Source organism: Scylla paramamosain, chromosome 31, assembly GCF_035594125.1.
Source record: "Scylla paramamosain isolate STU-SP2022 chromosome 31, ASM3559412v1, whole genome shotgun sequence".
NCBI classification, from domain to species: Eukaryota; Metazoa; Arthropoda; class Malacostraca; order Decapoda; family Portunidae; genus Scylla; species Scylla paramamosain.
Window position 1 is genome coordinate 15,168,990 of NC_087181.1, and position 13,952 is coordinate 15,182,941.

Here is a 13,952-nt window from a genome sequence, read left to right on the forward strand (position 1 = left end):
CATGATGAAAAATTGTATTCTTAGACATGGAAATAATTTTAGACTGTATTACATTATTTCTCATGTATTCCTTCATTCAGTCAGATATATTTTGATAGCCAACCTGTCTTCCACTTAACTATTCCTTCCAATGTTGCACAAAAGTATAAAAGTCTGATTTTTATGTGATACCGTACCTATTTTTGTCTTCCTCTTAACTGTTCCTTTTAGTGTCTGTTAGTGTTGAACAGATGTCAGGTTTTTATTTGGTATCTTAAGTTAGCACCATACATATCACCTTCACTGTTCCTCTAACAATGGCAAGGGAGGAGCAACCCTCCCTCCATTGCCCTCACTAGATCCCCCCATTGCAGATGTGGTGGTCAACGGAGGCGATGGCGTGGCAGCCGCTGCCATCCGGGACATTGAAGAGAAGACCGTGGTGACCAACAATGCTAGCAGGTCCACCATGATCATCCATGCCTCAAAGAAGGTGACCATTATGGAAGGGCTGGGAGGGTGTGCCTGTAGTGAGCTGCTTGAGTGAGTCTCTCTTGGGGGAAGCAAGTCACATTGGCCAATAAAGCTTGTCAGTTTCTTAGAGTTGACTAAATTCTACTAAATTCCACTAGCACCATGATATTATGGCCTGATGGATAAGATGTCAGAGGTTCAGTCCCTGGCTAGTATGTCTTATGGCTTAACCTTTCAAAATCAGTGTTGTTCAAACCTCAAGATGCTACATAATTCAAAATGATCAGCTGGAGGGACATTGGTGTTTGAGGTTCCCCTTCAGGTGTCATGACAGTTGACAGACCACCTTGTGTCCAATCAGTGAGTGCTTGTTGGCTGAAGTGATGAGGTTTTCTCCACATCAGAATTGAGTTCATTTCACAAACACACCTGGGATACATCCTTCAGCTAAGGGAATGGCAGTCTTGATACCTTTTCCTGTTTCATAATCCCTGTGCCTCTCACCATTTGTAAAGTCCGTAAATCTCTGCTTTGAATGTGGCAATAGTTTCTTCATCTATAAACTTTTATTTATTGTTCTTATCTTTATATCTGGCTGAGTAAGCAAGATGAAGATGTCAACCTGGTACATGGATAAACATAGATTCTTTCAGACCATAAATAGAGAAGTAACTTGTCGTTTCCAGAAGAAAAAAACACCTAATAGTAATCACAGCTTGACTTTCAGTAGCATGTCACTCAGTCCTTAGCTGAAGCCTTCACAGTTACATTCATGTGTCAGGAGTATGTGTGGGATAGGTGAATATAATCTGTTGTGTTACGGTTGTGTGGGAATTGTGAGGTTATTTCTTGTACATACTTGTCTTTATCGCAAAAAGTCCTTGTGTGAGAATTACTTTTGGTGTCATTTCTGTACATAATTCTCTTTAATGTGGTGATACCCTGTTAATATTTTCTGAAGATTACTTTGAAGGCTGATGATCTGACCAAGTTTAAAGACCAGAGCTTGCATAGTGTATTGTAACATGCATGTGTATATACTAGTTTTGTCCGTTCATTGTGAGTGCAACATTTAGCATTAATTTAATTGAACCTCTTAATTGCTTCCATTACCTTGTTTTCAGTAGCACTAATGAATGATGCAGTGTATGACTTATCTGTTGCAGCCAAACTCCCAAGTAGTGACATAATTTTCTAAGTTTTCCTTTTCTGTACCTATGCTCTCAAGGAAGCAACCAAGAAAGTCATTCAGGTAAGATGTTGTCATTTCTTACATACAAAATATCTCTTCATTCATTGACTACAGCTCATTGACTACCCTCATGTTTATGTTGGAACATTTTCTCCAAGTTAACTCTTGAACATTAACTTTCGCATACCAGTGCTCCTTGATTCATCTTTACTTACTGTTTTTTTTCTGCAAGAATTGCTATTGAATCTTACATACAAATATCCTTTGATCTATTAATTGTTAACTTCTGTAGGATTCACTCTCCACATAGCTCTTGCATCCAAAGCTCTTCATTCATCTTAAATATACTCGCATCTTATTGCTGCAGGATTTGCTATTCACATTGAATTGTGCATACCCTTGATTCATTAGCTGTCAACTTCAGTAGGATTTACCCTTCACATTAGCTCTTGTATACAAACACCTCTTGATTTACCATAATTTACTATTTTTACAATAGGATCAACTCTATGCATTAACTCTTACATACAGAAATCCTTTGTTTACTTTACTTATCCTTATATTTTTGCTGTAGGGTTCATTTACTCTTCACATTAACTATTGCATACAGAAATAATCTTGTTTCATCTTTAATTGTATTTCACTGTTCACATGACTATACAAGGCAGTCAGCTTATTTCTCACATTTGAAACATAATATATCTACTCTAATAACCACAGCAAACTCCAACATTGCTGCACATAAGTATTAGCATTTGCCTGTGGGGTGAACATGTTATCACTGTGACATCAGAATTGCTTACATCCATTCGGCAGAAAAAGTATCTTCCCTGTAAGCCAGAATAGTTTTTATTTAATCCTTCATTAGTTATATGATGTATTTAGTAACTTGATTCATCTTAATGTATCAGAATATCAGCCAGAATAGTTTTATCTCATTCTCTTCTAGTTTGTGATGTAGTTCGAAACATTTGATCTTGGGCACTGTTATCAGAACAGTTATTAAAGTGCAATCTTACCAGGCAAATGATACCTTTTCTTGCCAAGTGTACATATAAGACATTCTGCATCTGAAAAAGTACTCAGACCAAAATAATCTAATTAAAGCACTTTTCAGCAAACTAGAATGAAATGTTAACTGTAAGTACCTCTCTCTCTCTTTCTCTCTCTCTTGGTGTCTTTGGTCTGAGCACTTTTTCAACTAAAAATACCTCATATATAGCAGCTTGTACATAGCTTATCCCCTCCAGCCAGTCCCTCAGTAATAGTTAATCCCTCTCTCTCTCCTATGCTCCGGTTGTTTTTGTTGCATCAGGTCCAACGCGCACCCAGTGGAGAGTACGAGGAGGTGCTCTTGCAGGTACTGTGGTTTTAACTTCTCTCCCACTACCATGCATGCTTCCTCAGTCTTGTTTTTTATGCCCCAGCTTCCCTACACTTATATCAGCATGCTTCATTCCTTTTTTTTTTTTTTTCTTTTTTTTTTTTTAATCATTACACACCTTAATTGGCATCTGTCCCTTGCTTCCTCATTCCCTTCCCTCTGTGCATCATGTCTTTATTCTGTCCTGCACGTATTTTTTTCTTGTACAGGTTATGAATGCTTTACCTGAGATTCTAATCTCCAGGAACTACCTAGAACTTAGGCTTTTAATGTAGGCATTATGAAGGATCTATTGACAGTTTTACACCTATACGACACAAAAGCACTTGTATTTATGTATATATTAGTTTTTTTTGTGTGTGTGTGTGTGTGTGTGTGTGTGTGTGTGTGTGTGTGTTTACTGTCTTAAAGTTATATAGATGAATGATGGGGAAAATTTGCACATTATTTGTCCACTAAGTTATCTAGAATTGCACATATTGCAGATCTTGCACTTACTGTAACTGTTTTGACACCAGCACTGTTATATTGTTTGTTGATTACCTTAAGGAACTATCTACTTTTATTTTTTCCTCATTTGTACATATTACTTACTTGTGACAGCCTCGTGTCTTGTCATTGTTTTCAGTTTTATCCCATTCGCTTATATTTTGTTTAATTTCCTTTTTTTTCTTTGCAAGTGTCAGTTATGTTTTCTTGTATTTTTTGCACATTAGGTTAATTTGCATATATGAATACATGGATGAATTTTCTCTATGTTGCCTGATTGACTTAACTCACTGAATGGCAGATGAGACTTTCTTATCCATTAATGAATAACATTGGAATGCATTTTGGTCTTGCAAGTTTTCTTTTAACTACTGTAATTACATCAGTTCATTTTGGTTCCTGTCTTGGAAATCTCGCTTGATATAACCTTAATTGTATATAATTCTACTTTTACATTGCAGAAGACTTAACTACACCTTCTCATTCAGAGTCACTCATGGACATAAGCCCCACACAAAGACAGTGTTAACATGAGCACCTCCCCCACAGCCTGACCAGGATGGGCAAGGCTACATGGCTGATGACCTGTACAACCTCACCATGACGGCCACCACCACCGGCACTCCCACCATCACCACCACTGGCGCCAGCACTGCAATGCCCAGCACCACCACCACCACCACTACAGTTGCCACCTCCTCTGTGCCGCCCTCCACTGCAGCAAGCACTACAGAGCCTGCAGAAGATGAAGGTAGATATGTTTGTCCCACACTGACCTGTATTATTAGTTTTGATCTTGAATTCATGGCTGTACTTTAATTATATGAATACTGTATGTAATGATAGGTTTGTTTTCATCCAGAATAATCCCAAACAAGCTTTAAATCATGAAAAAATTATATGAAAATTGTGATCTCAGCATTCTGAAAAAAATTTAATTAGTTACTGATGGAGATGAGAGAGGATGTGTTTAAATTTGCCTCCTTTAACATACCACATACTAATTCATCTATAGAGAGTGTAGATAGATGAGTGTAGTATTGAATGCATGAATGCTGTAACCCCACAGAGCGAGGAAGGAGCAGAGGCGTCCGACGTAAGAGAGATTCCTTCTTTGGAACCCTAAAGAAGAGGTTCAGCCGGTCCAAAGTGCGCTCCAAAAGTATGGATCCCGGCATGAGAGATTCATCACTGGAGCGGGACCCCTCGGTGGGGCGCTCCATCTCCATGGAACGGTCCTCCACTCTCAACAGAGCCTCGGGTAGGTCATTGTGGCGACCCAACACAGCATAACTTAACTTTAGGTGTCTGACTTATTTAGTTCAAGTAGTAAAGTCTTTTCTTTTGATGTTACAACTTGAGTCTGTTTTCCTTTAACCCAAATCATTCCTTTTCTCTACCAAACTTTTTTTTTTTTTTTTTTTAAGGTGTCTGACTTAACAAAATTTAGATAGGAAAGTCTTTTCTTCTGATACTATAAGTTAAATCTGTTTTCTTTTGACCCAAACCTTTCCTTTTTTCTACTTTTCAAACATTTAATTTAAATAGTAAAGTCTTTTTGTCAAATTTTACAACTTGAATCTGCTCTCCTTTTAACCTATCCTTTACTTCTCTAACTAACCTTAACTTTAGGTGTCTGACTTAACCAAATCTAAATAAAAGTCTTTTTCTTCTGATACATCTTGAATTTGTTTTTGACCCAAACTACATGTAACCTTTTCTCTACTTTTCTAATCTATATAGGCATCTCATTATGTATTTTGTTTTAACCCACACAGTTTTACAGCACATCCTGATCCTTCTTAATGCATCCTGACCGTGGCATCTCCTGTCATGAACATTTTTAATTAATCTACTCATGTGTTGTTGAGCTTATTCATATTTTTTACAGTTTCAGATGTTCATCCTCGGAAAACTTCCTCAATGTGACTCACAATTTTAATTTAGATTTACATTCGCAGTTCTCTCTTTTAACTCTTGACCATAGTGAAGGAAGAGATGGGTTGTTTTTTGGGAATCCCTACACAGAGTACTTCATATTCTTACTCTTGTTTTTCACATGCTATCTCCTCAGTCAGTACACACAAAATACATGCAAGTAGTTTAAACACGTGCTTCATATTCATACGTTGATTATATAGAGGCATTACAAAAGGTGACAGGTGTACAGTGTCATTCAGGTAACTATTCTGCGTACACAAGGTGAGGTAATACCAGATTAATTTCTTCCACTGAAAAATATCCAGACCTAATTGAATTCTACTCTGATTAAACTTTTTGATAGTGCTGCAGCTTCAAGACCTGAGTTGAGCCTTAACAGTGACATGCATGATCCCAGCCTCCTTTCATCATATTTGTCCATCAGCTGCCCTCCATACACTAGGATGTTCTCTTGTTACTGCAGAGCCAAGCAAAAAGTCCCCATTAACAAATGTGATCAAGAATATTTTCAGGTTTCTTTCTTGCAGTGAGTGAATAAAAAAGGAACATCTGTGTATGGTATTACAGAACACTTCCCTAAAATGACATACTCAGTTGACAACTTGAGTATGAATCACACTTTTATTAATGTCCTGTCCCACTTGTCATTCCCAAAGCAGGAAATTATTATGATAGATTTGTTCTCAGCTTCTAAAATGAATGGTTAATCTATAGATCATGCCAAGCAGCTCACATGGAAGCAGAATCATAAATGGTGGTTTTATTCTGTCACAGAACACAGTATAAATCTTTCACATCTCAAATTCATGCCTAGTTTCTCGTACATTTTCTTCTTGGTTGCTTCCATGATTACCTCTGCCACAAGTGTATTTTGTGCAGAACACCCTGAATGGTTGACCACAAACACACAATATGACAAAATATATTCCCTTATCCCACTTCCTCCCTCCTCATCAGATTTAAGAAGTAGACCAACACCACATCATAATGCAATAGCTTCCCACTACTAATAAGTCACTTTGCCTCATTGTCTCAGATGGCCAAACTCATTTCTAAAGCATCTATCTTGTTTGACTGTGGTGTTTAATTGTCTTTGTCTTGCCCTGGGCTTTGCATTATGTTGCATTTTGTCCATCACTCTCAAGATTAATGATTGTGGCTGTCATGAGAAAATTAGGTAATGTAATGGTAAAACTAAAAGTGTAAAGGTGTGCGAGTGAGTGAGTGCGTGTGTTTATTCGTTACTTACATAATTAATATTCGTCTCCACTAAATAAGTGTTTGCTGTAGAAAGCTTCACATTACTACAACTACTACCACCACCATCACCACTATAACCATAACTAAAACTTCTCCAACTACTCCTACAACCCTTTCTACTACTACTACTACCACTAACTCACCACTGTGTTATGTACGTGTGTATGTGTGTTACTCGGTGGTTTCGATGTCAAGCTAGATTGGCACTAATTCGCCCCATGTGTGTGTATCATTCAGTCCCAGACGAGGCCCAACCTGGCACACCCTCCACCCAGGACAGTGCTGAGCCAAGTGAGTGTGCAGTAGCATCTACCTAGACCTCACCCCAAGGCCACCACCTCCCTGCGTTCCTCTCCTCTCCTCTGCTAGCTAGTGACCTCTCTGACCGTTCTGTAACCCCACCTTGATTTGTTATCGTAACACTTTTCCTAGAGCTTACACTGACACTAATTCTTACAGTGTCCTGTGCTAGCCAGTGTTTTATTTAGCTTTCATGTTTATCTAATAACCTAGCTAGTATTTTATCTAGAGATAACACACAACTTTCACATTCCTAACATTTAACAGCTTTCACATTCCTCATTTAACTAGTTTATTGATCTAGAAATTACATGCGGCTTTCATTTTCTTAACATTTAACACTACTATTTACAGCTTACAGTAACACCATTATTTTTTTTTTTTTTTATTTATTTATTTTTATTTTTTTTTTTTCAGCTGTGGCCGTTTTAATATTCCTGACACCAAACACTATTTTCATGCCATATATCTGCTATGCCGATAACTAATAGCATCCTGCTTTCATTATATATTTTGCTGGCCAGTTATTTAGTTGCCATCTGATTTTCTACACCATAAATTTTTGTGTTGCTTTTCTCATAGTTCTATTTTCTTTCAGTTTTCATGTGATTTCTATGCTCAGTTTTTAACCTCCCTGCATCTTTTTTGTAGGAACAGCTTACCACATCACTGCCATTTAGCGAACACATGTAGCAGGGAATTTCTCTCAAGCATTTGTTTGTCCTGCTCTTTTTATGTTGAGCAGCTGTCAGCAAACACTCATTAATTAACTGACATAAATTGTACATACCAGTCTTTCCTTTCATCATGTGAGGTTTGTCATATTTTTTGTCTCCTATTACAGGTGAATCTTGAATGAATCATGATCATGAAAGAAAGTGTGGAAATTTTTGTGTGTCAGATTAAATGGATTTATATTTTTTCCATTTATGGATTTTCCAGTAGTTTCAAGTAATTTATTTTTATCATAAGTGGAAGATGTTAAAGTTGATAATTGATAATTCACAGTTCACCTGTATTATTCATGACAGTTTTCACTATAAATTCTCCAAAGTATTCTTCATCCAAACCCTTTACAGATTCCCTGCACACATCCCACAGTTTTCACTATAAATTCTCCAAAGTATTCCTCATCCAAAACCTTTACAGACTCCTTGCACACATGCCACTTTCTTCCCCCTCCCTCCCTCCCTTCCTTCTATCATGGAAGTGTGAAGTGAGGCTGAGGGTCAGACAAAAAACCTTCAAAACACAAGGAAAAAGATGCACATTATCACACAAGGGTTAAATTCTCCCAAGACAGGTAATATTAGCACATCGGAGAGACCAGAGCTGCTTCTTGCCACACATGATGCACTTCCAACACAGGCCCTCTCCTCAAACAGGCAGCAGAAATGTGTAGTTTGACATACTGTAATGCTCTTCTCCTCCTACCCTTTGTGTCTCTGTTTCTGTGTACACGTTGGGTCCTCCTGAATGTCTCCTTTACCTACTGAGTGTTCTGTGTTGTGTTGCATGAATTTCACCTTCCATAAGTGTCATAGATTAAACGTTGCAGGTAGATGCAATTGTAGGACCTTAACAGAATTAATGATCTAGGTGCCTTGTTCTCTGTGTGTGTGTGAGAGACTGTTTTCTCTTACTCTATGACAGGAGACTTGATGGGAAAGATTGTCTTGGATATATTCAATGTGTTAGTTAGGTCAGGCAGTCAAGTTTCTAGCATACTGTTTCACAGATGTTTTGTGGTATTGCTGTGGAAGTGTGTTAAGGGTGGTATGATCCTGGTGATGTTAATGACAGAGAAAGCATCATAAACAGAACAGGCAGCCATGTTTCTGGTCTAATGTTTCACTGATGTTTCATGGTATTGCACTGAGTCTATGAAGGCTGGCATGGTCCATACATATGCACACAAACTAGTGAATTCAGTGACTGGGAGTGAGAGAAAGCAACATCACAACAGATCAAGCAGCCACAATTCTGGTCTAATGTGTCACTGATGTTTCGTGGTATTGCAATGAGAGTCTATGAAGGGTGGCGTGGTCCATACACATACATACAAATTAGTGATTTTAGTGACTAGCAGTGAGAAAGTAACACCATAAGAGCTTTGGCAGCCATGTTTCTAAGTTATTGTTTCATGGTATTGCTCAGGAAGTCTATGGTGGCATGATCCATGCATATATAGCCCATGGTGATTTTAGTGACTTACTGAGGAGTGTCATAAGCTGGAGGGAAAGATATGATATCCTTGGGCTTCTCATCACGGTCTTATTTTTATATTGTCCCAGCTTCTGAAATGTTTATCACTCAGAAGGCAGTCTGATGCAGTTTTAAGAATCCAGTATTTGTTCCTTATTCCAATGAGAAGTTGCCAAGTTATCTTCATTGTTTTGTTTTTGTTTAGCTTATTGAGAGAAAGCTACATAAGGGGTACAAGAAAAACCATAGGGAAAGGGAATACAAAGAAAGAAATTACAGAAGTATAGTAGTGGAGGGAATACTAAGAAACTACACAAATATAGAGTTGAGAAAGGAAATACAAAAAGAAATTACAGAAATATATGGCAAGTTTACAGTTGTTGGGCAGTCCGGTCTTCATTGTTTCATCCTTTACACTGTCATAATGTGCAATTGACTGCCTTCTGTTTTTCTCCTTTCTATGGCTTGACAGTTTTAAGAAAGGAATATCAGGTGACCTACAAAATTAAAAGTGCTTTCCGACGTTTCTTCACCATTAAGAGGCGCAAAAACAGTGAGCATTTGTTGAACTTAGACTTCAGCTTGAGTATACTCTCAGAAGTAAGAAGTAATAGTTCCTCAGTATCCCCTTGTTGATATAAGGCAGACCTTAGCTTGTTACCATATTCAGACACAGAGAAAGTAATAAATGTTTCTCACTGGTATCCCTTTGTTAGTTTATTCTGGGACAGTCCTTGGCTTGATATTTTCAGAAAAAAGCAAGAAGTAATAGTTTCTCTGTATCCCTTTTGGGCAGACCATAGCTTGATTCCATTTCCATACACAGACAAAGTAATTATTTCTTATTGGTATGTCTTTGCTAGCTTATTCTTGGACAATCTTTAGCTTGATTCCATATTCAGATAAAAATAACCATTGTTTCTTGGTGGTATGCCTTTCTTAGGTTACTCTTATACAGTCTTTAGCTTGATTCCACTTTCTGACAGACAAAAAGTAATTATTTTCAGTGGTATGCTTTTGTGAGTTTATTCCTGGGCAGATCTTGGCTATATTTCATTTTCAGATGGAAGTAAGAAGTAAAAGTTTCTCTACAATATTTCTGTGTTAGTTTACTCCTGGGTATTGTCTTCATGCAGCTGTACAGTTTTGGCAATGTCAGGTGTATGCATTGGTGGATCATTTCTTTGTACATGCAGTGCCAGATGTAAATTTCCCTACTTATGATCAATATTGAGATGCTGTTGTTGGGTGTGTGTATAGGTAGTGTGTTTCTGCATCCCTGGTGACCTTTAATAATTAACCAGACCCCCTCCAGCTGAGAGTGTGCCATCATGTGTCACCTTCCCTGTGGGGTTGCAATGCTTTCATGCCGGAAGACTGATGTTGTACATTGCCTTTAGCTTCAATAGATGGACTAGAAGTGGGGCAGTTTTGATTGCTGCCACAGTGATGATGATTTGGGGTATTTTTTTCCAGTAAATTATGACTGAAAATATATAGAGAGTGCCCATATACTTTTGTCATGTGTTTTAGGACATATTTGCAGTGAGAATTTACTGGAGGACAAAAACATGTACATTGCAAAGGGGTCAATATAGCAAGAGCCATTGATTGGCAGGCACACTCCCACTAGATAATGCAAACTAAAGCCCATTATCACAAGAGATGCTATTTCTGAGGTTATATCCAACAGCATTGGTTAATATGACATATTCTCAAAATGTTCAAGCTTCTGTCTCCACAAATAAGAAAATAAGATTGCAGTCTTGACATTAACTTATTCCCCTGAAGTACCACCTCCTGTGATAGTGTTCATGTATATATATTCATAGAGAAATTATTGCTTAGTGCCCTTTTCAAGTACTAGTGACAGGTGTGGATGCATCTGATGTCTAGTTATAGATTTAACCAAGATTTGATGCCTCTAATGATGCATATTAATCCTGTGTACATGTGTGCCTGCAGTTCTTACTCCAGCAATGTCTTTCCCCACAATCTCATGACACAAGCGTGACTAACACTGGTTCCATTTTTACCTCCTTGCTCCACCCACCAGCCCCCGCCCACTACCTCTACCTCTTACATGCCCAACGTAAGTAGTGCCAGGCCGCCCCCTCAGCCCAAGGAGCCAAATATTACCCAGCGTGCTAGATGTGTCATAAACTGGTGCCTTACTATTTATTTATTTATTTATATTTATATTTATTTATTTATTTTATTTATTTTATTTATTTTATTTATTTATTTATTTGTTTATTTATTTATTTTTTTTTCTTGTTGTTTTCACTCTTGTCTCTGATCCCTTGCAGTTATTAAAATCTCAGGTAATATGCGTGACGTGTGATTATTTGCTATTTTGTTCTCTTTTGTTCACTTTATTTGTCTGTCTTGGAACATTTTGGGTTATCATTTTACTGAATTGTATTGTTCTCCATTTCCATATTGCTGTTTTCCTGTGTTAAAGTGTTGATTTTGTTTACTTGCTGCAAGGGAACAGTGCCAACAGTAAAACGCATTGGGACTCTTCCTGTAGGAATTCAGGTTTTTTTCAAGAATATTTTAATAGGAAAATTACCTCTTTCCTCTTTCCTGATAGTTTGCTTACTAATTTAGACTTAAACAACAAAAAATCAACCATTACTTGGTACGTACATATTTAAAGGTTTCCATTTGTGTTGTATTTTCATAGAATGTTATTTTAAAAAGGAAACTTTGGTTTTTAAACAAATTGGTTATTTTTTAAACAAATTGGTTATTTTCTATCACCACTGCTTAGGACTCATAACCTTGATGGAGGCAACCTGGGCTCTACTACAGTGGTGAAGGATGCAGGCTCTGTCTCATTATCCTGTGTATTTTTGATACACAGGTTTTTTATAACATTACAAAGTTTGTTCACCAAAATTACTTCGTTCACAACAAAGCATCTCATGAAAGTTAAGTGGTGGAGCTTTTACATCCTGCTTCACCTCAGCCCAGGCCAGATCCTCCACAGCAGTGTGCCAAGGCACTGCCCAGAGAGATTTCTGAGCTTCTTGCCTACAAAGCATAGTAGAGATGCATACAACTATCCTAGCCAAATGAAAATTTGTAACTATGTGCATAATGAACAAGGATGAATAAGGTTTAATTGATCAGACAGCTGTTGCTTTCAGGTTAAATGATCAGGCTGTTTAACAAAGTATCAGAATATACATTTATTTAGCATATTGTTTTGATTGAGACTCAAACTGAAGTAACTGATAAGTTCTTAAAATTTATTGCTTTTTGTATGCTATTGCTTTTTCTAATCCTAATAATTGGTTATGGTGAAATAATTCATGTATAGCTATGCTTTCGTTTTCCTCTGGGTTCATTGGGATAAATCTTTCTGGTGGAAATCAAGTTCATTAATCCTCACATGAATCTGAATCCAAACCTTATTTGATTTACACTTTGATCTCACATTTGCTGGCCTTCCCTAAACACTTGAGTGTCAGTTTGTGAAAACATTTCAATGTGCTTCCCTCTCTCTACTTCTTTCTTTACTGACTCCACCCTTAATCTTCTTGTCTTTTTCATCATTAACTTCAACTGCCACTCCTGTGCCTTGGATGTTGTGTCGCGGTGAGTTGCCTTGGTCTCGTGTGTCTTGCTTGTGGTGGAATGCTGTAGTGGGTGCTAGTGGGATGTGGCCCACCAGTGTGGCTGTACTGCATGGGCCTTGACCGTCTGGTGCATTACATATGTCTCTTCCACTTTCTTTCTCTTACTGCTATAAAACTTACACATACGTAACATTAGAAATAAAAATACTTACTATTTGTGACTGACTTCACCTGTATTGATTTATGAGAGGTAGGCAGTCTTAAGTAAATCCTCACATTACTGTGTAAATAACAGATTTGTGTGGTAAGGGAAGTTGATCATGTCCTGCAATAATCACACATAAGAATTCTTATGTAGTGTAGCATTTGTATACATTATTTCTGCAACACCTGATTCAAGGTGAAGGTGATTGCATGACTTATCCAAGCTGCTTGTGGGTAAGGTGCTGAGTGACGCTTCACATGAGTATGAGCAACTTGTGTTCACCATCATCTGCATCATCACAATCATCATTGTTTTGTAAGCAAGCAAATAATCAGCTGTGTACTTTGAAAAGTACAAATTAAAGTATGTTTCTACAAAATAGTGGTTGAATGTATAGTTAACAGGATACTAGATACACAGTCTGGCATTGCTTCCATTCATGCTGGGCCTTTTGCTGGCTGCACTAGATGCTGTAAGTAGCTGTCAGAACAAGCAAATAATAATCACATAGCTTTCAAAGCACTAGAATGTTTGTTTCCTCCTGCAGAAACAGGATGTTAAGATAACAGTATATTGGTTGAGGATTGGCTAAGTAAGGATCAGCCATCATCCACATAATGTCATGCTATCACTAGGGTGCACAGTAATTAATGCAGTGTAAGTGAAAATGAAGCTGTAGAGTGTTGTGTAGTTTGTATCAGAGAAGCACTAAAGGAGGAAACATTGCTTGTACCATAGTGAGTCTGATGAGATGTATTCCAATTATATGCACATCAATATAGTCTGGTGATACCTGATTGATACTGTAGACAAGTAATGACTTGTAGCACCTTCTCAAACCATCAGATGATGAATTATTTGATTAACATGCTTGTTTATCTCTTTGAACTTTGTTACAAAGAAGGCTATGACAGATTCCTACATCTGCTTCAGGCC

At 37.6% G+C, this 13,952-nt stretch overlaps 1 protein-coding gene across 1 annotated transcript in view; it reads left to right on the forward strand.

Annotated features, from left to right (window-relative positions):
- Window positions 1-13,952, forward strand: part of LOC135116328 (uncharacterized) — a 40,383-nt gene that overhangs the window by 21,020 nt on the left and 5,411 nt on the right. The window contains exons 11-17 of the mRNA XM_064033682.1: window positions 339-472; window positions 1,682-1,705; window positions 2,961-3,005; window positions 4,068-4,269; window positions 4,588-4,779; window positions 6,957-7,010; window positions 11,281-11,316. Coding sequence (XP_063889752.1) covers window positions 339-472; window positions 1,682-1,705; window positions 2,961-3,005; window positions 4,068-4,269; window positions 4,588-4,779; window positions 6,957-7,010; window positions 11,281-11,316 — 687 coding nt within the window. The remainder of the gene's footprint in view (window positions 1-338; window positions 473-1,681; window positions 1,706-2,960; window positions 3,006-4,067; window positions 4,270-4,587; window positions 4,780-6,956; window positions 7,011-11,280; window positions 11,317-13,952) is intronic.